At 43.8% G+C, this 24,726-nt stretch overlaps 1 protein-coding gene across 6 annotated transcripts in view; it reads right to left on the reverse strand.

The window, feature by feature from the left end:
* Window positions 1-24,726, reverse strand: part of IQSEC1 (IQ motif and Sec7 domain ArfGEF 1) — a 421,691-nt gene that overhangs the window by 159,262 nt on the left and 237,703 nt on the right. For all 6 annotated transcript variants that reach the window (XM_063426958.1, XM_063426960.1, XM_063426956.1 and 3 more), the window contains 2 exons: window positions 24,210-24,371; window positions 12,625-12,747 (listed from right to left, as the gene is read on the reverse strand). In XM_063426958.1, the coding sequence (XP_063283028.1) occupies window positions 12,625-12,747; window positions 24,210-24,371 (285 nt within the window). The remainder of the gene's footprint in view (window positions 1-12,624; window positions 12,748-24,209; window positions 24,372-24,726) is intronic.

The raw sequence follows: 24,726 nt of genomic DNA on the forward strand, positions 1-24,726 counted from the left end.
ATAAAAAAAACTCTACTCCACATGCTCAGGGCTCAGACATTTTGAACAGCTGAGACCCGATCGGTGAGTGAGAATAAAGACCTTTGCTTCCTGAACTGACCTGTGTCCGGATTCTCTGTGCATGGCTTCTTCAGAGTTTCCCTATGACATTTTGGGTGCTTATTGGTCGCAGAGACCGCCAAGACTGTAAACATTTTACCCACCTCTCCACGTCAACACCCCTGGACCGATACTGCGTGGACTTCTTTTCGTCTCGGCGCCATTGGGCCTTCTTCGTCCAAGAGACTATGGGCTTCTGTGCAGTGGGTATTGGGGTGTTCCGTCGATGAATTCCGATCCCAGGTCCAGGAACTGAAGGTATACCCATTAGGGGTTAATCTGTATCTGGTATCTGACCTTTCCCGATTGGAACAAAGAGGGGGGTCTATCACCTCCTTAAGCTTAACGCTCTGTAGCTAGCTCGTTTAGCATAGGGTCTGTTTGTCTGGCTGAATTCCGGTGTATATATGTTCAGTCGGATTCCGGTTTCTGGACTAGTTGAACTCTGTTGTAAATTCTGTTCACAAGATCGTGGATTATGAAGCGAGTAGACTAGACAAATTCTGTTGTAAATTCTGTTCGCTAGATCTTGAAGTATGTTCTGATTCTGGTTTCTGGACTAGTTGAATTCTGTTGAAAATTCAGTTCACTAGATCTCGAAGTGTGGAGCTATTTGATTAACTGAATTCCAGTATAAGCTCTGTTCAGTTTAGAACATAGTCTCCAAAAATACTGTTTAGTTAAACCTTGATGTGTACTTTATTAATAGCAATTTAAAAACAGCAAAACTTGTTGTGGAGGTTCCCAGACCTGGAGCCAGGAAGTGAATTGGAGATAGTCGGCAACAGCAACCAGGACGGCAGCCAGAGGATTTTTTTACATTGCATGAGTATATGGAACTTTCTTTGCGGTTTCCTGAGGCTGGTGAGCGGACTAACTACCTCCACAACAAGATTTGCTGTTTTTAAATTGCTATTAATAAAGTACACTTACCTCAGATCCGGATTGCAAGCTTCTTTTCCACTGATCCCACGCACTGTAGGGGTTGATCCTCCCTGAGTGCTATAGCAACGAGTGGTGCTTTTACCACTCCAATCTTGTGAGTGTAATACCTTAAGGGCACCTCTGTTTGCTTTATTTTATATATTTATAAGTTAATTAATATGCTGCACTAGCAGCTCTCTTTCTGTTTTTGTTTCCTTAATAGGTGTCAGAGTGATTTCCATGTTTGCAAGTATACCTACAGATTGTGCTTTGTTTTACCACAACCACTGTTTGTGTTTCAATTAGTAATAATATTTCGACTCTGTATACACCTCATTTCATGTACACAGGGGAAATTTCACTCTTTATAAGAGGTCCATAGTAAATATGATTGTTGTTGTTGCGCACCATCACTACTGTAAGTTATTTGTAGTAATATTGGGCGATCAGGTGGTTTAGAGGTTGATTAACTGTATAGATAATTGTATAGCTTTTGATGGGTTTTGACTTTGTTCTGTATGTGTGAGATGTCATTAATATTGTGAAACGTGTGAGGATCCTGTGTGTGTGTGTGTCCTGGCCTGGTAACACCACGTTGTTATTGATAAGGAGCTTTGTGTGTCAATTGTAACTGTGTTTGTATATTTGTACTGCTTTGAATCAGACTCTCCATTGAAATCATGATTCAAAGATTGTTGATAATTTGTCTTGAATGTTAAAGAACTTTTCTAAGGGATTTGCGGTTTGTGATTACGGTATAACGCTGTCCCCAAAAGGGTTGAATACTCTGTGTAACAGAGAAGGGCCTGCTTTGGTAGCCAAATGGCCTCCACGTGGCAGTCTTGATCCAGATCTGGTGCAGCAAATCTATACAGCCATAACTAACAGGCTGGGACTTTATGATCAGTTTCCATATATAGATAGTTGGAAACAGATTGTTGAACAACTGCCTAAATGTATCAAGCTGTGCCACGAGGAACAATGACGCCTCATGGTTGCTAGAACTCGCCTGTCCACTACGGCCTCAACTCCACCTATTTTGAATACCCCTCCTGATTCTGACCTCGTCTTACTTCTCCTCCCGAGCTAGATCCAGTGCAGCTGGTGTTTTCACTCCCCCTGCTCCATTGTCCCCACCTACCCATACACCTATCTCAGATGCCAGTTCACTTGCTTTAAGACCTCCTATTTCTGTACCTACCTCCACTAATTCTTTGTATCCTGAACTGGCGCCATTTTCAGTTACTGAACAGGCTCTTCCCAGCCCTGCCCGAGATATTCCATTAACAAAATTACAGACCAAAATTCTATCCTTCTGACAACTCCCCAACCGGAACCTGTTAAAACACATCACTCTATAAATGTCTGCAGTCCCATTTTAACACATATAACGACTGTTACCCTCCCGTACTTACTCCTGGCCTAACACACATTGATGGCAATGGCCAGTTACAATTGGGAGACCCTATATTTGTTTACGTTCCCTTTACTACAACAGACTTATATAATTGGAAAACCCATCACCCTCATACACAGAAAAAACACAAGCTATGACTGATTTGGTCACATCAATCATACAAACCCACAACCCTACTTGGGCTGATTGTCAACAGTTAATATTAACTCTATTTAATTCTGAGGAAAGGACCCGTATTAACCAAGCGGCCATTAAGGATCTTGAGGAGACTGCCTGTACCCAAAACCAAGCAAATCCAGCAGCTGGGGCTACTGCCCATTTCCCATATACGGATCCTAACTGGAATATAAAGGGTGCTGATATGGTTCATTTAAAAGCTTACCAACAAGCCATTATTACAGGCATGAAAGCAGGTGGGAAATATGTCAAGAACAGCTGAAGTATTAACAAAAACTGATGAATCTCCTAGTGCCTTTTATGAGAGACTTTAAATCCCTTTTAATACCGAATCCCCTGAAAATTCTTGTATGATTAATTTGGCATTCGTGGGGGGGCGTGGCCTGAGCTCGGAACGAGATGGCAGCACAGTGAGTGAGCTCCGACCCGCCGGCGTAAAACACAGCCTTTAATCCGACCCCATCAGCATACATGGGACGCCATCGACGAACCGACACCCCCCAGACCCCGAGGGGCTCCCAATCCGGGCATACTCACGGCCCGATGGATGGATTTCTCCAAAACTCGGCCGACATGTGCGAGGAGGCGAGCGGATCCAAGATGGCGCCGACGGAGCCATCCTCCAGGGAACCTCGAGGCAATACCACACTGGAGCAGATCGGAGAGGAAATCAGATCTATGGCTGCTGCTATGGTCACGAAAGCCGACCTCCTTGTGCACACCACGTCCATCCAAGATGCATTACGGGCTGAAATAGCAGGTGTCCGGGCGGAGGTAAATGCACACGCAGGCCAAATACAAAACCTAGAGCAATCCCGAGACACACAAGCCACGAGACTGCAGGCGACTGACATGGCCCTAGCACGCCAAGGGGAGCTATTACTGCACATGAGGAGGACAATGGAGGACCTAGACAATAGAGGGAGGAGATGTAACATTAGGGTCCGCGGGGTCCCTGAACCTGAAGGTGAGGAAAACCCTGAAGTTACCCTTAACGACCTCTTTCATATGATCCTGGGAGAAAACGCTCCGCTCACATTCAGATACGAACGAGCACACAGAGCGCTACGTCCCAAGCTAGCGGACGGCACCCCAAGAGACATTATATGCTGCCTCAGCTCCTTCCGAGACAAAGATACCATCATGCAGGCGGCCAGAGCCCGCCGTGCCTGGGACTACAGGGGCGCGCAAGTTTCCCTCTTTAATGACCTCTCGCCCATCACTCTAGAGGCCAGGCGAGCGCTGAAGCCCATCACTGCAGTCCTACAGGAACGCAACATCCAATACAAGTGGGGCTACCCCTTTGCCCTATTGGCCCGACACCGGAATGGCTGGGCCTCAATCCGCTGGCCCGAAGAGATCCCGAGATTCCTGGAGGACATGAACTTGCCGCATATCCCCACTCCTGACTGGGTCCTGGGCCCGCTAGGAGGGAGGCCTCAACAACACAGAGCGCATAGGAGGCGAGACAGAGAACCACCACAAGGCCCAGCACAACGCAGGCGCAACAACCCGGAGGCGCCGGAATAGGGGGCACACACACTACCCCCTGGATATGTCCCCCTGATTCTCACTCCTGCTGGGGGACCCTCCGCGTTCCTTAACCTTCACGACATCTCCTTGGACCACTTGCACCATTCTACTGCTGAACCTGGGGACTTGTCCGAACTGGCAACGGAAAGGTACCAATTGGGTTGCTTCTTATATTTGTGCTCCGGGACATGAACATCCGTTTACCTAACATTAAATGTCAGTAAAGAATTTGGGAGGGGGGATAACGGGGGGCACACACTCTTCGACACGGGCAACACCATGCGGGTTCACCTGTCCACTACAACGCAACGAGACACTTGAACTGGTTTAATGGGGGAAAAATCACTTACCCTGGGGTATAATAACACCCACACGCTACAATCCATCTTTTTGTTTGGGACACATACGCTCATCCTAACTGCAACCCTGGACTTTTCACTCCACAAACATCGCCTACTATTGAAGTTGAGACGTAGAAAAGACACACTCGAGCCATACCTCAGGGACACATGCTGCCTCCCAGCAACTTAGAAAGGGCTAGCTGAGAAACTTATTGATGCTGGTATGACTGTTATTGTTACGACTATGTGTACAATATTGCAACCATCCCATTACCTCCTGCATATATGTTTAATGAATATGTTACTTAATGCTTAACCATTGTTTTCTTTGCTCAATTACCGTGGGAGCCACCCCCGGGTGGGGGGGGGCGGGGGACTGGGTCCCATCTAGAACAGGTTAGCTGGGTTCTGACCGTGGTTCCTTGGATTGTATGGCTACACTAGTTATACGCAGCTAAATTACCATGTACGACGTCTCATGTATAGTTTCCAGATCACGCTCCACCATTTCCACTGACGTAGACAGGAATGCATGCCCTAAATAGCTGTATGGAAGAATATAGCCGGGGAATAAAAGGGACGTACACTAGCCATGCCTTAGAGGCTCACGCCACCCCCCAGTAACCTGGAGAGACGTAGCTGGGAATTATGTTGATACCGACCTATGTGTTATCACCACGGCTATGGGTATTCAAGTGTACTGATCACATTATCCCCTGCATCTAAATATGTATGATGAATGTACTGCAAATGCCTAACCAATGTTTTTCTTTTAGTTAGCTGCCGTGAGGGTTCCTCCCGGGTTGGGGGAGGCGGGGGGACGGGACTCCTTTCCTTTCTTGGGTTATTCTGTTGCCCTACATATGGGTATTTATGTTTTTATGTTTCTATGTTTAACATTCCATGTATAGATTAAGGCACCAGGCTGTGTGGCCGGCGGAGAGGAGTTATTTGGAATTACACAGATACTACACTTTTACTTCTGGTCCACTACGGACCGAGATAGGACCACTGACCCCACCACGAGCCGTGCATAGTCCTAGACGAAGGAGTCCCCCGCTGACTCACCCTCTGGTCTGGTACCTGGGTGATCCAGGGCATCTCCTCTCGTCGCACGGTTACCCCCTCCCCTTCTCAGAGGAGGACTGAGGTGAACACCTCCCTTACCCCACATCTCGGGGTCACCTCTACTTGGGGACTTACTCTACTCCCCATTTTTTTTAACATACCCACCTTCTACTCTCTATACTCTGTACTTTTACTTTGGCGTCCCTGTGTCGCCTCCTCCTTGGCTCTAGGGGCGCATTCTTCGCACTAGGCGGCCCGCCATACTCGTTATCTTACCCACCCTGACCTCACTAGACACCGACGAAGTACATCGCCCCACACCCCTACGCGCACACTGACTCAGAGCAACCTTTCCCGCGGAACGAATCCCCAGCATAGCCGGGACCTACGCGCCGTTTAGCTTACTACCCCCATTAACTACACGACAGCCTGACCATCAGGGACCAGCTGGATAGTGTACGGAGAACTCTGGTTGACTGGTATGGGAGCTAGGGCAGAAACCTCCGCGTGCCTTGGCCCAAACCTCGACAGAACACGAGCGTACCTCAGCGCTCCTCTTCGTGTGGTGACCCTCAATTGCCGAGGCCTTAACGTACCTGAACGCCGCACTCACCTACTCCGGGAACTGAGGAAACACCGGACCTCCATAGCCATGCTCCAGGAAACACACTTCCTCGAAGGATCTGCACCTAAACTTCGAAATCGGCAATACCCCAACAATATCTTCAACAACCACCCCACGGCCCGTAAAGCAGGAGTTGCCATTATCCTTGCAGCAGACCTGGACTTCCAGGAACTGGACAAAGTAACCGACAAACTGGGGAGGTTTCTCTTCATAAAAGGCACGATAGCAGACAGAATCTATACCCTGGCTTCTATATACGTGCCCAATAAGAATCAGGCACGTTTTATGCGCAGAACCATGAGCAAACTGAGCGAATTCTCGGAGGGTACGCTGATTGTGGGGGGCGATCTTAACACCCCACTGGACCCTCAACTGGACACGTCGACGGGACATAGCTCCTTACCGCTATCTAGCATTCGTGCGATACATAAATCAATGAGTGAGTTGGGACTGGTGGACTGTTGGAGAGCACTCAATCCAGGTGTCAAAGACTACACCCACTACTCCGCGCTCCACTGCCGCTATGCGCGGATAGATTACGTCCTACTTCAGCAGGAAGGATTGCCACGACTGAGGTCGGCCGAGATCGGCCCCGCCACATGGTCGGACCACGGCCCGGTTACGGTGGAGCTGGACTCCCCGCTATTCAAACCGGCACAGTGGACCTGGCGCCTGAATGAAACCTTGCTCCAAGACCCCGCGGTGGAAATTGAGATCAAACAAGCCCTTGACCTTTACTTCAAGGAAAATGACGTAACAGATACCTCTCCGATCACACTTTGGGAAGCACACTGTAATGGTCACTTATTGACGATATGGATCACAACTGTAGATAACTGAAATTGTTTATTAAATTGTTATAATTGAAATAAAGTAAAATTCAAGTTGAGCTGTCTCTTTAATTCCTTGTCAGAAAATTAAGCAGCAGCAGGATTTGCAGAGAAGATTAGGTTGAGGCAATTATTAGTCTGAACAGAGATGAGATTCCACTGTAGAATTGTTAAATGGCAGCAGAACAATTAGTTAGGTTGAAGCAAGAGAAGGTAAGCAGAGATGCAGGATAACAATACTCCTGTTTAGGCAGATGAGTTCTACTTAGCTTTGTAGGGGTGGTAATCCGGTTTGATGAGAGATGTTTCTCAGAGAGGATTAAAGTTGCTGCAGACAAAAGAGTATCCAAAGGCAAGTCCGTGGTCGAGGAGGGGAGAAGGCAGGAAAACGATAAACAGTCCGGGTCCGATACACAGTAGAGGTAAACACAGATACACTTAGTTTTGAAGTTTCGCGGGAGGCTTTCAAATTGATCCAGCACTGATGTGTTGCCGCGGTCTCCCTTTGTATCCTGGGAGTGACCGCGTCAGAGGAGGGGGAGTGGCCGCGCTCCGTCTACCCGGAAGTCCCCGGAGTACGGATGCCGGAAGGTCTGACACACACAAGAGTACCATACGTGGCATCCTTATAAAAATAGCCTCCCGTCGCCGCAAAGCGACCATGCAGGAAATGAAGACTATATATAAGACCATCACGAGACTAGAACTTCAACATAAGCAAACCCCACTAGCCTCGATCCAACAGGACCTGACGGAAGCCCGACACCGCCTGAAGGAACTCCTTACGAAACGATACCACCGCTCGTTACAACATTCCAAGAACTTCTTCTACATTCACGCCAACAAGGGCGGCAAATACCTCGCCCGCATCCTGAAAGGAGACACCCCTCGCACGCGGATACACAAAATCCGCCTACAGTCCGGAAAACTGTCCCAATTCCCCGAAGACATAGCCAACGAATTCCGTCGTTACTATAGCGACCTCTACAATATCCCGGGCCCTGACAATACAACATCGGGACGCCAACCCAACACGCTCATTCAGGACTACCTACACGACAATGTAAACAGCCGAGTGTCTCCAGAAGCGGCGAATATGTTGGACGAACCAATTAGCACCGAAGAAATGGCCGCAGCCTTGAAGTCCACCAAAACAGGCAAGGCACCGGGCCCCGATGGATTCTCTGTGGGGTATTACAAACTCTTCTCCTCAATCCTCCTGCCTCGGCTGACCACCGCCGTTAACACCGTTACGGACGGGAGACGCTTTGGAGCGGAATCTCTGGCTGCTACTATCACGGTCCTCCTCAAACCGGGAAAGGACCCAGAGCAATGTGGCAGCTATCGACCCATATCCCTGCTGAATGTGGACACAAAACTGCTTACAAAAATCCTGGCCACTAGACTGCAACGGGTACTACCGAGCCTGATCCACGCAGACCAGACGGGATTTATACCGGGGAGGGAGGCACGAGATAGTACGCTACGCCTATTCTCCATCCAGCACAGGGCACGGGAGACAAGGGATAAAATCCTACTTCTTTCCACGGACGCCGAAAAAGCTTTCGACCGTGTCAACTGGTCGTACATGATGGAAACCCTGCGGGTCATGGGATTAGGACACAATATGTTGGCATGGATCACGGCCATATACGATAACCCACAAGCTACCGTCCGAGTGAATGGGGCCCTAACTTCCAGCTTTGCGATTCGGAACGGTACTAGACAGGGATGTCCTCTGTCACCGCTCCTATTTGCAATGACCCTGGAACCACTGCTTCACGCGATCCGCCACCACCCGGACATCTCGGGATACACCTGGATGGGGACGGAACATAAGGTGGCCGCATATGCGGATGACCTCCTCTTTTTTATCTCCCACCCACGAGTCACGTTGCCCTGCTTACTCCTCGAGTTCGAAAAATTTGGAAAGATTTCGGGTTTCAAACTCAACCTTTCCAAATGTGAAGCGCTCAATCTCACTTTTCGACCGGAGGAATACGAGGAACTGGGAACTAACTTCCCATTTCGTTGGTGTACGGAGAGGATGAAATATCTTGGCATATGGATCACCACGAACCCCCAGGAGCTTTATCGCCACAATTTCGCCGCTATTCTGCGACGGGTTACTTCAGATTTGGACAAATGGGCGTATCCACACATCACCTGGCACGGAAGGGTCGCAGTACTAAAGATGAATGTGCTCCCGAGACTTCTCTACCTGTTCCAGACAATACCCCTGACGCCACCGAATACTTTCTTTTCCACCCTAAAATCCGCAACTATCCGATACGTATGGAGAGGGGAGAGATCTAGAATACGCTGCGACATTCTCTGCCTACCTAGACTTAGAGGTGGCCTGGCACTCCCGGACTTCAAACGCTACCATCAAGCCACCACCCTACAACGAATTCTGGAATGGCATGTGGCTGACTCCCCGAAGCAATGGGTTACCCTGAACAACGGGGACTCACCTGCCAAACTTAAAGCAGCAGTATGGCAAGGGGGTACAAGTTGTCGCACGGGAAAAGGAATAGAAACTCCGACGGCACAAACTTTGCAGGCGTGGGACTCGCTGCGCAAAAACACGCACGTATCACCGATCCCTAGTCCCCTTCTCCCAATAGTCCCCAACCCTAACCTTGCTGGTGGCATTCCGGCCAAAGCATGGATATTCCTGGAAGAACAAGATTACATACCGATTAGAACGGTCCTCCACGGAGGCGCTGTCCGACCCCTCCGAGCGTTACTGGCCGATAGACCTAATACACCTATGGCATCTCTCCGCTATTTACAACTTACACACTATTATGGATCTCTCCCGCATAAGGAACGCCTCCACAGAGATCTTACGTGGTTTGAAGAAATCTGTCACCGGGGAGACACGCTTGGCAAGGCAGTATCACTACTATACCAACACCTGCTAGTGGGAAGCACCACGTCAAACAACACGTTCAGGAGACTATGGGAACAACAACTGGGGAGCCCGATCTCGCAACCACAGTGGGACACGGCACTCCTCTGGCAATACAAGAGCTCCTCCAGCTCCCATTATCAGGAAGTTAATTATAAGTTAATATCCATGTGGTATAGAACACCAGTAGCACTACACAGGATATTCCCGACAACATCCCCCACATGCTGGAGATGTCAAGAGGAGAGGGGCACGATAGTGCACATCTGGTGGGACTGTCAACTCATCACCCCATACTGGATCAACATCGAATCTGAAATCAAAAAGATGCTGGGAGACGACACGGAATGGTCCAGGGAACTGGCCCTACTACATATCACCACTCGATCTATCTCTGGTTATAAGAAATCCATCCTACGCCACCTACTGAACGCGGCTAAAGCACTCATACCCACGTATTGGAAGCGGACCGAGGTCCCCACGGTTGAGGAATGGTTACACAGGGTCAGAGACATACAATTGGCGGAAGCATTACAGGCGTCCCTTGCGGGTAGGGGAACCAGGCACGCGGAACGGTGGCAGCCATGGTTCACATACCAAGCTAACAGACGATAGACCCCTTGTACAAGGGGGAAAACTGTGACTCAAACGACAATTAACATTCCACACCACTGACTATGTGGGTGACAGGACATCCACAGCAATAAGGGCGCCGCCCAGGACTGGCAAAACAGACACGGTCCCGACGACCTGACACACACATGCACACGCCCCACGGGGCTTAATACACGATACCCACTTAAAAGCACCTCACTTACACCGAGCCGGTGGCGCTGCTGTGGGCACGGGATGCGCTCCATGGAGCTGGGAGGGGGCCCACTACGACAACCACTCTACTTCATCCTATCTCTACCTTTCTAATTTCCCATCTCAGGATACATAATCGTACTGAAATAAATGACAACAAAATAACGTAACGGAAACAATGGATAGCAACATCACCTCGGATACCCTGAGCTGAGTGACACGGGTACTCGCTCAAGAGATGGCCGGCCATAATGCCCCGGTCAAATACGTAGCCATACACACTTACCCACTCACTTAATACTCCCTCTGACACATATGCAACACCTCATCATCACCTCCAAACTGCCACCCAGCCGTGTTCTGACACAATGCACAGTGTTGTTTCGTAGTCGACAATGTATGTGTAGGTCCAGGTGTTTGACGCCACTCGATAAGCATACTCAGAAACCTATCCAACCTTACCTATGCTTTTACCTAAAGTTATATGTAAACTTGAAAACTTGTCTTGCAATTCAACTTTTATAAATGCAATGTTACTCTCGATACAGCCGATCTTGGAGTACACACACCCGGCATAACGAGGTGTACTTCTACTCTTTGTTGGCCTGTGAGCCGAGCCTTTCTGTAATCTCTCTCTTCCTCTATCATAAATAAACAGATTTTCGAAAAAAAAAATTGGCATTCGTCAGCCAGGCCCAGAGTAACGTTAAAAGTAAATTGCCAAAGTTAGAGGGATTTGCAGGGATGTCCATAACACACCTAATGGAAGTCGCAAACAAGGTTTATATGAATAGGGAAGCTGAAAAGAAGTGTGAGCAGGAACGCAGGGTGAAAAAGAAAGTAGACACGCTAGAAGTAGCTATTACAGGCATGGGTAGACAGGGAGGAGAGATAGAAAGGGGGTGTGAGAATAGGATTAACAGGCTACCATTAGGCAGAAATCAATGTGCGTATTGCAGAGAGGAAGGGCACTGGAAAAGTAACTGCCCACAGATGGGATATAAAGCAAGTTTTAGACAAGAGGAGAAAAGGGGACGAGGTGGTTATAGAGGTGGCTATGGGCCTATAACAATGGCACAAAGATTTAAAAAAACAAATATTACAAAGAAAAAAAACTCTGTATCAAAAAATGACTGTGTGCAGAAGCAGAGTCTCTAGAGTCTATCCAACTCCTTGTCGAGGGGCCTAGGTCCCTGAGGATCCTGCTCTGGCTGGAGCCTGCCACCTCTCCTCATCCAGGCCTCTAACCTCCTGTAGTTGCAGGAGGATGCCAACTTGCCTCCAGGTCCTGTTGCAGGCAATAGCACTGAGCTCATCCATCTGAACACACCTTGCGCTTCGATTCTTCCCAGGGGCTGGTTTACTCTGAAGTACCTGCCCTGCCTGCTGCAGTCTATCTGGCGCCATCTTGTGTTCTGGTATCCGGTGCTGGGAGACCCTGGACTCTTTGAAGCTTCAGACTCTGCGGATCATGCTGCAGTGGGGCAGGTTGCTGGGGCACTGTAGATGCAGTAGAGGCTTCTTGTTTCTGCCAGAAGGCTCTGCACATGTTGTCAAACATCTGTAGGAAGTCACACTCAGTAAAAGCACCTATGTCAGCCATTTTGGGACCTTCAGGTAGGTGCTGCAATAATGTGTTATGGTGCATTGGTGCCTTCAAAATGTATCCACATCAGAGACTGTATACACTAGTTTAACTTCAATAAAATACACATGATCTAAGTACTATTTAATTTATAAACTATGTTCAAAATTATCATTTATACATGCATCACTATTCAGAATTTTAAAAACCAAAGTAAATTACATTGCACAAAAAATACATCGAATTAAAACATAAAATGAAGTCCACATGTAAAAAGCACGTGCTGTACACGTGTCATACGTACCTAAATGCCTCAATTAGTCGCTCTACTTTCTGTGCCTCTCCCTGAACTCGAATATGAGCCTGAAATTTCCTAAGGGCTTCATCTAATTCCATTGCTGAGAAGTCCATTTCATCCACAACACAACTGGAAAATAAAGGACTCAGTGAGCACAATATGTGAACACAACTCACAAACACACTGACAGTTATTAAAAAAGACTGAAACTTTTTGATATTGAAAAATCTAATAAATAATAACTTAGAAACAACAAAGGATCAGAAAAGAGCATTCAAAGCATTTAAATCAGAGGAGCCAATAGCAACCAGTGGCAAATATAAGCATGCCAACAGAACTTGCAAAGGGGTGATTAGGTGGGCTAGACTTAAAAATGCAAAGCTTAGAGTCAGAGAGAGCAAGACCAACTCAAATAAGTTATTGTTATTTTTTTTTTAAAGTAGATTAATGCCAAAAAAAGGTTAAAGGACCACTATAGGCACACAGACCACTTCAGCTTAATGAAGTGGTCTGGGTGCCAGGTCCAGCTAGGTTTAACCCTTTTTTTCTTTTTATAAGCATAGCAGTTTCAGAGAAACTGCTATGTTTATAATAGGGTTAATCCAGCCTCTAGTGGCTGTCTCATTGACAGCCGCTAGAGAGCTTCCACGCTTCTCACTGTGATTTTCCTTTAACCCCTTAAGGACCTTCTGGAATCCTTACTTCTGGAATAAAAGGGAATCATGACATGTCAGACATGTCAAGTGTCCTTAAGGGGTTAAAAGAGAAAGTGTGGGTCCACTGAAATCTGAGATTGGTGTGTTAATCAATGAGGATATTTTTTTTCCTTCAGTATATAAAGACAAATAATCTATGGCTGTAAATCCTTGTTACAAAGTTTTTTAGTTTTTTTGTTTTTGTTTTTTTCTTCAAAGTTTTTGTCTTTTTTGGGGGGGGAGGCGGGTGGGGGGGTACAGAAAAGAAGAGGGAAGGGGTAGAAGTGCAGTTTGATTTACAATGCATATCATACATTTTTCACAACAGTGAGTACATGCAAAATGTTCCTGTTTTTTTTTTTTTTTTTTTTTTTTTTCAACTGTTGTTACATTTTTCAGACTGTTTTAGATATATTGCGTACCGAACCTTTGTCTGGATGATGAGTACTTGTAACCAAGTTCCGGGTTATTGGTTTGTGGGGTGAGGATACAGAAAAAAAAAAAAAGAGGGAGAGGGTAATAATGCAATCCTTCTACAAAGTAGTAGTTGGAATTCCTGACGAGAATTTATTGGGGTGTTAGTACGCCATCTATTGACTAATGTCTAGATGATAGCCTGTAGGAAAAACACGCCCACCTTACTTTATTGGACACTTTAAACTAGTGATGTAAAGAAATCTGGTCCTTTTAAAAATGGAAGATCGCAGAAGAGAAGGGCTCGAAGATCTGACACCTGGAGCCAAAGCTAGACACAACTAACTTTCTGTATCTCTTCCAATTAATTTTGGGACTCTGAAAAATCTAATACAAAAAGAGAAATAGAAAAGAGGAAGAAAAACTAATAATTATTGCCTATGCATACCTGCTAAATGGGGGATAACCCCTGTGATTGCATGAAGAAAGAAAAGAGGCGGAGAATGCAATATTCTGTAACAATGGAATACTAAAGAAAAATATTTATGAGATAAAACATAACTTTTAATAAAAGTCTAAATCTCTAAAAGGTCTCATTGGACAGAAGAGACCAACTACAACACACAACTAATATTACTATATACACATGGACACAACATTAAAAAAAAAAAAAAAAAAGAATAGCAGAAGCTGGTCCACACTGCAGAAAAAAATAGTAAGTACCACTAAAAAACAGTATAGATCACTAAATGGTATGTCAGTTAGCCGGTTTGATACCAGAGTGTCAACTGACATAAGATTATTAGTGAGTACTTGCTAGATGGTAAACAGAAAAAAAAATATCTGACTCTTCTTTGGCAACTATTTATCTCAGGGCCTGCAAGAATGTAACCAAATATATAACAAAAAGTATCTAACAGTTTCTATGATAGGAAGATATAACTGACTATTTAGTGAAATATCTAACACTGGAGGAAAAACTCCTGCAGTAATGCCAAATATGGAACAGGGTAGGGTGAGGGGAGAGAGGGAAAAGGATTATCAGGATTATTTTCCCTATTGTGCCTTCGAGGGCACCCCTTACCCCCAAAAAAATCCCTAGTATGGAATTGAATATACTCCACCCCCGCTCCAGAGATGAACAAATACAAAATAAGAAAAATTGCCAAAAGACAAAATAAAATAAAAAGAGTAATTCTTAGAAGCCAGAGATAACTGCAAGCAGTATAGTGGGCACAGCAAAGCCCAGAGCCCCTGATGAACGTTTCGCTGGATCAGCTCATCAGAGGGGAACCGGATGGTGAGTATTGCCGGCTTTTAAAGGGGAGGGCTAGGGTGCTAATTGGAGAATTCAAAATTCAACCTCCCAATCAGATTGCTGTATTATCGGAAGGGACATTGTTAAAAAGAAAAAAAGTGTATAAAGTGTCACATATCATGAGGAGGAGACTAATAAATGTATTGCTGCAATGAAGGTTCCCACAAGATCTATCTGAATATTATTGACTGCCAAAGTCAGTTAGTTGGAAGATTTGACTAATTGCTATCCAAATTAATCTGCAAAGGCAAAATAGATATCCCAAATGAGATTTCCATGTAAATGGATCATATGTTTTTCATTAGATCCACACTTAAAACATGTGGGGAAGACTTATCAGCAATTCAGGCGAAGGATCCTTCAACATGTGAATACAATTAATAATGTAAATATCTTAACTCCTGTTGCTAATCATATTAGAAATTTACACAATAGTGATGTCTCAAATTTCAAATTTCAAGCACTGGAAATGATCACAATGAATTCCAGAAAAAGGAAATTTTATTTTGAAACTTCTCAAGCAAGAATCTAAATTTATACACACTTTTCAAACTCTAGCCCCTACAGGTTTAAACAAAGAGTTTAACTTTACTCCTTTCATCCATGGCTGATGTAAGCTTTTTTTCATCTAATTGAATATAGTTTCCACCTTCACTTTGTTGCCAATATCTTGCATAATTATACAATACTCACTATCATTTCAATTGATATCCACTTAACAGGCAGATAGAATGTTCGGTCTATCTATTTCTAAATAGAATGTCAACCACTAAGGGTCGGTTACTGATATATTTCTACTGTCTATAATTGACATTTATACATTATTACATAATATTGCCACTACTATGGGAACTTAGTAAATTTTTCTTGTTATTTTTTTCTGGTATGTATTTATTATTATTTTCTATAACTGTATTATATTATGCAGTATTGTCTGCATCAAACATACTCTTTTTCATCAATTGTGAATGTAAGCTTTTTTATCCAAATAGAGTTCCTATTTCGACTTTGTTGCCAATCACTCGCATAATTATACATTTTTGAGTTTTATTAGAATTGTTATCTAGTTGACAGGCACAGAGAATGTTCGGTCTATCTATTTATAAACATAATGTCAACTAATAAGGGTCCGTTACTGATATATTTCTACTATTCATAATTTACATGTATTCATTATGCTATAATATTATCATTACTATAGGGACTTTGGAGATTTTATATGTCATTATTTTTCTGTTACTCATTTATTAATAATTTCATAATCTTATAATATTATGTAGTATTGCCTGCATTAAACATATGGATAACCTATGATTGTGTAATTGACTGTACTTTAAGGGACTGTGTCCCGATCTATTCCATCTTCTGCACAGCCACACGTAGGTTATACTAATGGTATCTGAGTGATGTTTCAATTAGTGGGTTAACAACTACGGCAATTTAATTTTACTCTCCTACTCACTACATGCATACTGTAAGAAGATTTGCCGTTAAGTTCATAATTTGCATTTTTGGAATTAGTGGTTTACCCATTGTTCGCTGCCGATATGGTTTATTGGATCGCAATCTATATAAACACTATAACATTATCAATTTACCAAATGCATTATATGATCAATCTTAAAAATGTAATAGATGTGGTTTAGTATCATTATTATTTTTATTATTTCATTTCATTTTGGTTTATTCATTTTTTAAGTGTGGATCTAATGAAGAACATATGATCCATATACTTGTTGTATACATGCTCACATGCCCCTGCGGCCTCAGGTACATAGGGCGCACAACCTGTCCTTTGAGGACCAGCGTGTGTGAGCATGTGTGCAACATTAAGAGGAGGTTCGCACTCCACCAGGTCTCACAGCACTTTAGGGACCATGACAATGCAGACCCAATGGGGTTGGAATTCATAGGGATTGGAAGGGTAAAAAGTGACTGGAGGGGGGTGGGGGATTTCATTCAGAAAATAGGCTAAAGAGAAATAAAGTGGATATATGAACTGAAAACAATGGTACCAGAAGGCCTCAACAATGATTTTGAAATCTGCCATTTTTTTTTTTAAATAAGCCCATCTTAACACTTTATTTTTAACTATAAATTATCCTTTTAATTATTATTATTATTATTTTTTTTTTAAAGGAATATTTTAAACAGAATGGATTTTTAGATTTTTCTATAATATATCAGGACTCTTATTCATTAATATGCCCACCCCCCCTTCTTTAAGATGTCTACTTCTCTGTGAACTCCGACCCCATCAATACCATAAAATGCTTGTGGGATCACATGTACATGGTCACTTTAAAGTTTTATACAGTCACTTTAAAGTTGTATACCGTCACTTTAATTTTTTGCAACAATGCAGGACTATATGAACACTGTCACTTTAAATTTATACAATGTTGCCACTTTAAGAGCATGAATGTATTGCACTCTGCTGAATTTTGCCTATTGATTCAAACAAGCTAAACTGTTATGAAGTTGCCTTGGTACAATAATAATTTTTAACATGTGTATTCTCTTTATTTTTGTCTATACAATTTTAGCCATCTCTCATTAAGGAATGAACAAACTCTAGAGGAGTTCCATTGTTGGGAAATTGTATGCATAAACTATCATTAATTGTCAGATTCTGAGAAATCCTGTTTTTATTAATGTTCTGTATAAGTTGGTGTGTTTTTACTTATATTTTTTTAACTGCGAATTTGGCCATCTATGTATCACTATTTTAATATGTACGGTATATAAGGACTTGTAAGGACTTATAAGACACCTGTTATTAGTGATCAATGAAAGACTGTGGGCTATATAAGCTTCAAATGTCCTAAGGAAGCCGGGTTTCCGGTGAAACGTGTGGACGACGTCACCAAAGAGGGCGGAGAGAGCCGCAGCACGAACCAGTACACTGACATACAGCCGTGGGAATAAGCAATCCAGCCTGCACCCTTGCGACTGCAACCTGAGTCTCCGGCTCCACACTGTGACAAATCCGGGCAGTGAGTAGTGGTGTATGTCGTGCCGAATTCACCATATACTCTTGTAAGAGTCAGATTGTTTATAGCACATTGTGTGAAACTTTTAATGTTTTTAATGCTTTTCATTATTGGAATAAACTGTCTATACACTTTTTGAGCATATTGTGTAGGTGTATTTCCTGAGCCCACAATGAGGGTATAATTTATGGGAATACATCTATTTTTTGATTAAGTATATTGAATAATGTTTTATACACTCTACACTATTATGTGTTTTCTTTGTATTTCCTTCTATATGAACTGAGGAATTGTTATATGAAGATCTGTTCTTGAACACCAAGTATCATTTATTTAGATTTTTTTTTTTCTGAATTGCCTTCTTCCTTTTAAACTGTATATGTTAGGGACAAATCACCTAAACAGCCACTTGTAAAATACTGCTCCACTCTTTATCATCTTGTTACTTCCAAAAACGCAAGTCTCTTTTCAGTTATGTAACTATTACTAATCTGAAATTAGGGATAGTAATCTTAAATCAGGACAAGTGAATCTGCTGCAAACATAAAATCTGGTTAGAATTATTATTGGTTATTGAATGAGCAGGAATGGTAACTGATCTGGTATAAGAATTTATTGTATATGTCAATTGCAATATAAAAAGGTATTTCTCCTGTGAGAATTGTAGCTAGCAGTGAGTGAGTTAACGGGCAGCTAAACGTTTTTATTGCTGTAAGCTGTGCTGAGAGATGCTGTGTTTTGTGTTCAGGAATTGCATAGCTGATTTCAATTTCAATCTATTAAAAATCTTGTTAAATGCATCTATGTGGATATAAATTTTGCTATTGAACTATTGGAAACTGTGTTAAACTGCAATATTGTATACTTATGCTACACCTAATTATTAACTGATTATATTTTTTTATAATTAGTTTGTAATTAATGTGTAAAATACAAATTCTCTAATAAAAATGCTCCAGGGTCTATAAAAGTTAAAAATAGTGGGTAGCGCTTATCTTTAAATTGATCAAGGGGAACAGTGCCAATATAAATATTTTGATATAATTTATTTTAATAAGAATAGTTTTTTTTTTGTTTTTTTTGTTTTTTTTTTTTTTAAAGAAAATATTATTTTAATATTAATCACCCCATAACTATCGTCACAATCTGACACTTTATGATTATTTTTTGTGAAAGCATGATGGAACCAGGTACCAACAATAGAGAACTTTTAAATGATTCTCATGGTGACTAGCACACAGTGTGATACCTCTCAAGGCGAGAATAAAACGTATCCAATCCTCCAATTCATTTTGAACTCCTAAATCTCTTTCCAAGGATTCTATAAAAGATCATTTAGATGTGTGCCTAAGACTAGCAAAATGTGATTATGCCTTTACAATTTGGATTGAGAATTTTGTTTTCTAAATTTTGAGATTTTTTAATGATTTCTCTCCTTAACCCAATTCCAATAGGTCACATTTTTCTTTCCATTTGTCTGTCATATTTTGGTAATATAGGATTGTCCAAATCTATTTTTTTTTTTTTCTTTAAATTGATCAAATGTTAAAGGGCCTCTATAGTCAACATATAAAAACAAGAAAGACAGGTCCCCCAGCCTTCCTTCTTGCTTTTATATGTACTTTCATTGATTAAAAATTATTTTTGGAGCGTTTTTATATTAAAAACTTACCTCCGTTCCAGCGCCGAGCTCCCAGCCAGGCCGCGCCCCCTTTTTCGTCAAAATGACGAAATCGCGGGGCCCAATAGGACGCTTCTCACAGAGAAGCATCATCGCGATGTGGTGCGCATGCGCGGCTTCGCGCTGCACCAATCGCGTTCTTCATAGAGCGGCATTGACAGCCGCCCTATGAAGAACCTCAGCGCCTCTACCGCGCATGTGCGCGGAATGCGCGTTCGCGAGCTGAGCTGTCTGACTGACAGCTCAGCTCGCTTTCTAAAAATATCAATAAGGGGGGGGCCTACTGTCCCCCCCCCCCCGAGCGGCGGGTGGGGGCCCTAAAATTCACGATGGGGGGGGACCTACTGTCCCCCCCCTGGCCCTGGCCCCCACCCCTGTGCGGCGGGTGGGGGCCCTAAAATTCACGATAGGGGGGGACTTATTGTCCCCCCCCGGCCCCCACCCCTGAGCGGTGGGTGGGGGCCCTAAAATTCACAATAGGGGACCTACTGTCCCCCCCCGGCCCCCACCCCTGAGCGGTGGGTGGAGGCCCTAAAATTCACAATGGGGGGGGGACCTACTGGCCCCCACCCCTGAGCGGCGGGTGGGGGCCCTAAAATTCACAATGGGGGGGACCTACTGTCCCGCCCCCACCCCTGTGCGGCGGGTGGGGGCCCTAAAATTCACAATAAGGGGGGGACTTATTGTCCCCCCCCAGCCCCCACCCCTGAGCGGTGGGTGGGGGCCCTAAATACAAAGGGGGGGGGACCCTAGTTAACCCTTCCCCCCCCCCCCCAAAAAAAAAATATATATCTCCCTACCTACCCCCCTCACCCTAAAAATAATGAGGGGGGGACCTTAACTAAAAACCTGTGAAAAAAAAAAAAAGATAAAAACAACTTACCATTCGATGTTTTCTTTCTTCTAAAATCTTCTTTCTTCAGCCCCAAAAAAGGCCAAATAAAAATCCATAATAACCGACGCAATTAAAAAAAAAAAAAAACCCGAGCGCAAAAAAATAATCCATCTTCACCCATGGAGGGCTCCGCGTAGACTGAGCTCCGCAGGGCGGGGAAGGCTTATAAAGCCTTGCCCCGCCCTGCAATTAGGCTAAGAACACTCTGATTGACTGGTTTAAGTCAGAGTGCTGTGTAAAATGACACAGAGCACTGTGATTGGATGGCTTCAAATCCATCCAATCACAGTGCTCTGTGTCATTTTACAAGCGTGGGAAAATTCCAAAGAACTTTCCCACGCTTGTAAAATGACAGAGCACTCTGATTGGCTCAAACCCACCAATCAGAGTGTTCTTGGCCTAATTGCAGGGCGGGGCAAGGCTTTATAAGCCTTCCCCCGCCCTGCGGAGCTCAGTCTACGCGGAGCCCTCCATGGGTGAAGATGGATTATTTTTTTTGCGCTCGGGTTTTTTTTTTTTTAATTGCGTCGGTTATTATGGCTTTTTATTTGGCCTTTTTTGGGGCTGAAGAAAAGATTTTAGAAGAAAGAAAACATCGAATGGTAAGTTGTTTTTATCTCTTTTTTTTTTTTTTAAAGGTTTTTAGTTAAGGTCCCCCCCTCATTATTTTTAGGGTGAGGGGGGTAGGTAGGGAGATATTATTTTTTTTTTTGGGGGGGGGGGGGGGGGAGGGTTAAATAGGGTCACCCCCACCCACTGCTCAGGGGTGGGGGACAGTAGGTCCCCCCCCCATTGTGAATTTTAAGGCCCCCACCCGCCGCACAGGGGTGGGGGCCGGGGGGGGGGGGGCAGTAGGTCCCCCCTATCGTGAATTTTAGGGCCCCCCACCCACCGCTCAGGGGTGGGGGCCGGGGGGACAGTAGGTCCCCCCCCCCCTTATCGAGAATGTTAGGGCCCCCACCCGCCGCTCAGGGGTGGGACAGTAGGTTCCCCCCCCCCTTATTGAGAATGTTAGGGCCCCCACCCGCCGGGCCGGGGGGGGACAGTAGGTCCCCCCCTTATTTTTAATTTTAGGGCCCCCACCCGCCGCACAGGGGTGGGGGGAGGAGAGTAGGTCTCCCCCCTCCCCCCCCTTCAACCACTATTGTGGCCAGACAGCATCCCTGTGGGTTCGGGCTTCAGCTGTCAGCTGAAGCCACGCCCACAGCAGTGCTGACAGGCTATCAGCACACAAAGCGCGTTCACAGTGCTTTGTGTGCTGATAGCCCGTCTGATGTATTCACCCAGAATGCATCGGACGAGAGGCCTTTTTAGGGCCTCTGAACTCGGAAGTCCCTCTGGTGGCCGTCTGACTGCAACAAGAGGTTCCAAGCAGCCAATGTAAACACTGCATTTTCTCAGAAAATACAGTGCTTACAAGAAAAAGGCTCCGGGTAGCTGTAGCACTCACCTAAACAACCTAATTAAGCTGAAGTTGTTCGGGTGACTATAGTGTCCCTTTAAAAGGGAATTCCCTGAAAATTATCCAAATTATATAGAATGAGCGTGCCAAAAAGTTAGTTATAGAGGGGGTAAGGAATAATTTAAAATTATGATGATAAACTGGAGGATGGTCCAACACTACTAAAAAATATCTCGCCTTGAAGGTAATCTTGGTTGAAGGAAACTTGTTTAGCCTTAGGGTGTCCATTTTGAAAGGCAGCCATTATTTATTTATAAAATATTTTACCAGGATAGATACATTGAGATTCATCTCGTTTTCAAGTATGTCCTGGGTCCACGAATGGTTGCATTGTTACAATATGATACAATCTATACATACATACACACGTATAAATTTAACAGGTAATAAATATATTCAAGCATGACGGGTGCTTTCTGTATTGATGTATATTGCCATAGATCTCTTTAAAAGTTTTTAGATTAAATGAAGATTTGACTGTGTACCTGAGGTTATTCCATAAACTTGCCTTAGCACACAATCCCAAGAAAGCAATTATAAGCGAATAACCCGTTGGCATCTAACACCCACAAAATTAAATGAAATATTTTCCGACTGCTGTTGGAGATGCAAAAACCCTGCCGGCACCCCAGGTCACATTTGGTGGCTCTGTCTGATCATCGCCGAATACTGGTCCAAAATATTAAAAATGATCCAACTAATAACAAATTTTAAACTCCCTCACAAACCTGAACTCACACTCTTTCTCTACTTCAACGAGCCATTGCCTAAACACATAAAAGCATTGATTACCCACCTACTGAGACAGGAAATGCCCTCATACCCACACTCTGGAAACAGTTGAGAGCCCCCACGATTAGAGAATGGATTCAGAAGGTCGAATCTACCTGCCTAATGGAATACATCCACTATGCCCTAACATGCAAATACTGTCAACTAGCCAACATATGGAATCCGTGGATACACTTCATACAAACAAAAGACAAGTGTCTAGCAGATTAAACTCAACAAACAAAGTAAACAAAATCATCTCAAATCAACAGACTCAAAATCTGCAACAACCATATTCAGATGTAAACATAGCAGTTTCAGAGAATGGTTTAATGGTTCTCTGATCGGGAAATCCTGGGCAGCACACTCAAATGTGCCTTTCTTAACAGGCCCTTTTGAGATACACTGGTAAACTTCCCAGAGCTTTACCAGTGAACAGCATACAGCACTACGTGGTATCAAAACCCAAGAGATTCACAGCAATGTCACTAACATTCCAGTGCATGTCACTTCTCACTACCGTTGCCAAAATACTTGTCCTTTGCAGAGTAGCTTAGCAAGAATCCAAAAGTTCCTTGAGATGGAGGGAGATGTCCTCCATTATGGACAGCTCATTTTGATGACCAGACTACACAACCAATTTCTTATCCTATAGTAGTTACAGTGCTTATGGTACTTCCTTTTATCCGTCTACCTAAAAACGTCCATCTTCCCCAGTCAGTATTTGTCTGGGTATGGGTAGTGGGAGTTGAACTCCAGCCAGAGTAGCCCAAAAGTAAATTAAATGAAATGAATGTGTGAACAGATAACACATGCATTTCACACTTATGAATCTGATTAGCAGGCTTAGGATGCATTTCTACTCTCACCAAGGATATCTAGGGATCAATCGATATTTGCTGTTCCCATGTCAGCTGGGTCAAGTTTAGTAGCCCCACACTGACCAATGAGTTATTTTGCAGCACTCAAAGTGAGTACTACACACAAACCTTTAAATCACCTTGGCTGATCAACAATGTTCAGCAACATTTTTTCACAAAGAGAGGGTGACCCAAGGTTTAGTTATGGTTAAGTTTATCTAGAATTAGAAATTGCGTTAAAGTGTGACGCTTGTCAATATGGTGATAGAGATAGTGTCACTTTAGTAAGCTGAGAGGCATGCCAAAATCAAATTGTCTGTTATTTAAACCTACGAGTCAAGCACCTGGCATATGTACTTGGTGGCAGTAGAAAAAAAAACTGGTTGCATCTGATGAGAAATATGGTAATTAGCACTAATACTAACTTGTATTTTGATTCTTGGATTTGATATAGCAAACCAACAGGGCGTACAGTCAATACATGAGAAAAGCAAATACTTACTCTAATACGTCTCTGTTGAATTGTTTCTGTCTGTTCCCTAGGAATTCTCCAATCATTTGCCTGCTGAGTCCTTTCCTTTGCAGGAGAAAATGTGCCACACCAACTGGAGTATCAGGTACAAATCCCCTTTCAATCAGATACTGAACCCCTTTTTCAGGTTTCCTAAGAACAAAACAAAAAGTAGTTTAGTTAAATTAGAAAAAATACATGTAAATGAGATATTTACAAACAACTGCAAAGATAAAAATATTTTACAAAAGATAAAGCTAGAATTTACTAAATCAAAACAAAGCAGGTCTGACCATCCCCTTTATTTTCTATTGTAAGATAACGTAGAAGGCACTCTAATCAACAGAGCATAACATTTTGTTATCATTCCTACAAAATGGAAAAAAACACAAGAGTTTTAAGCCTAGCTAAAAATAACTAAAATGAATCCACTCCCCCAACTTGGGAGTCACAGCCCTGAGGGCTCCTATCACAACTGGGACTACTACTGCCATCACTTTCCACATCA

The sequence above is a fragment of the Pelobates fuscus genome, chromosome 7 (genome assembly GCF_036172605.1).
Source record: "Pelobates fuscus isolate aPelFus1 chromosome 7, aPelFus1.pri, whole genome shotgun sequence".
NCBI classification, from domain to species: domain Eukaryota; kingdom Metazoa; phylum Chordata; class Amphibia; order Anura; family Pelobatidae; genus Pelobates; species Pelobates fuscus.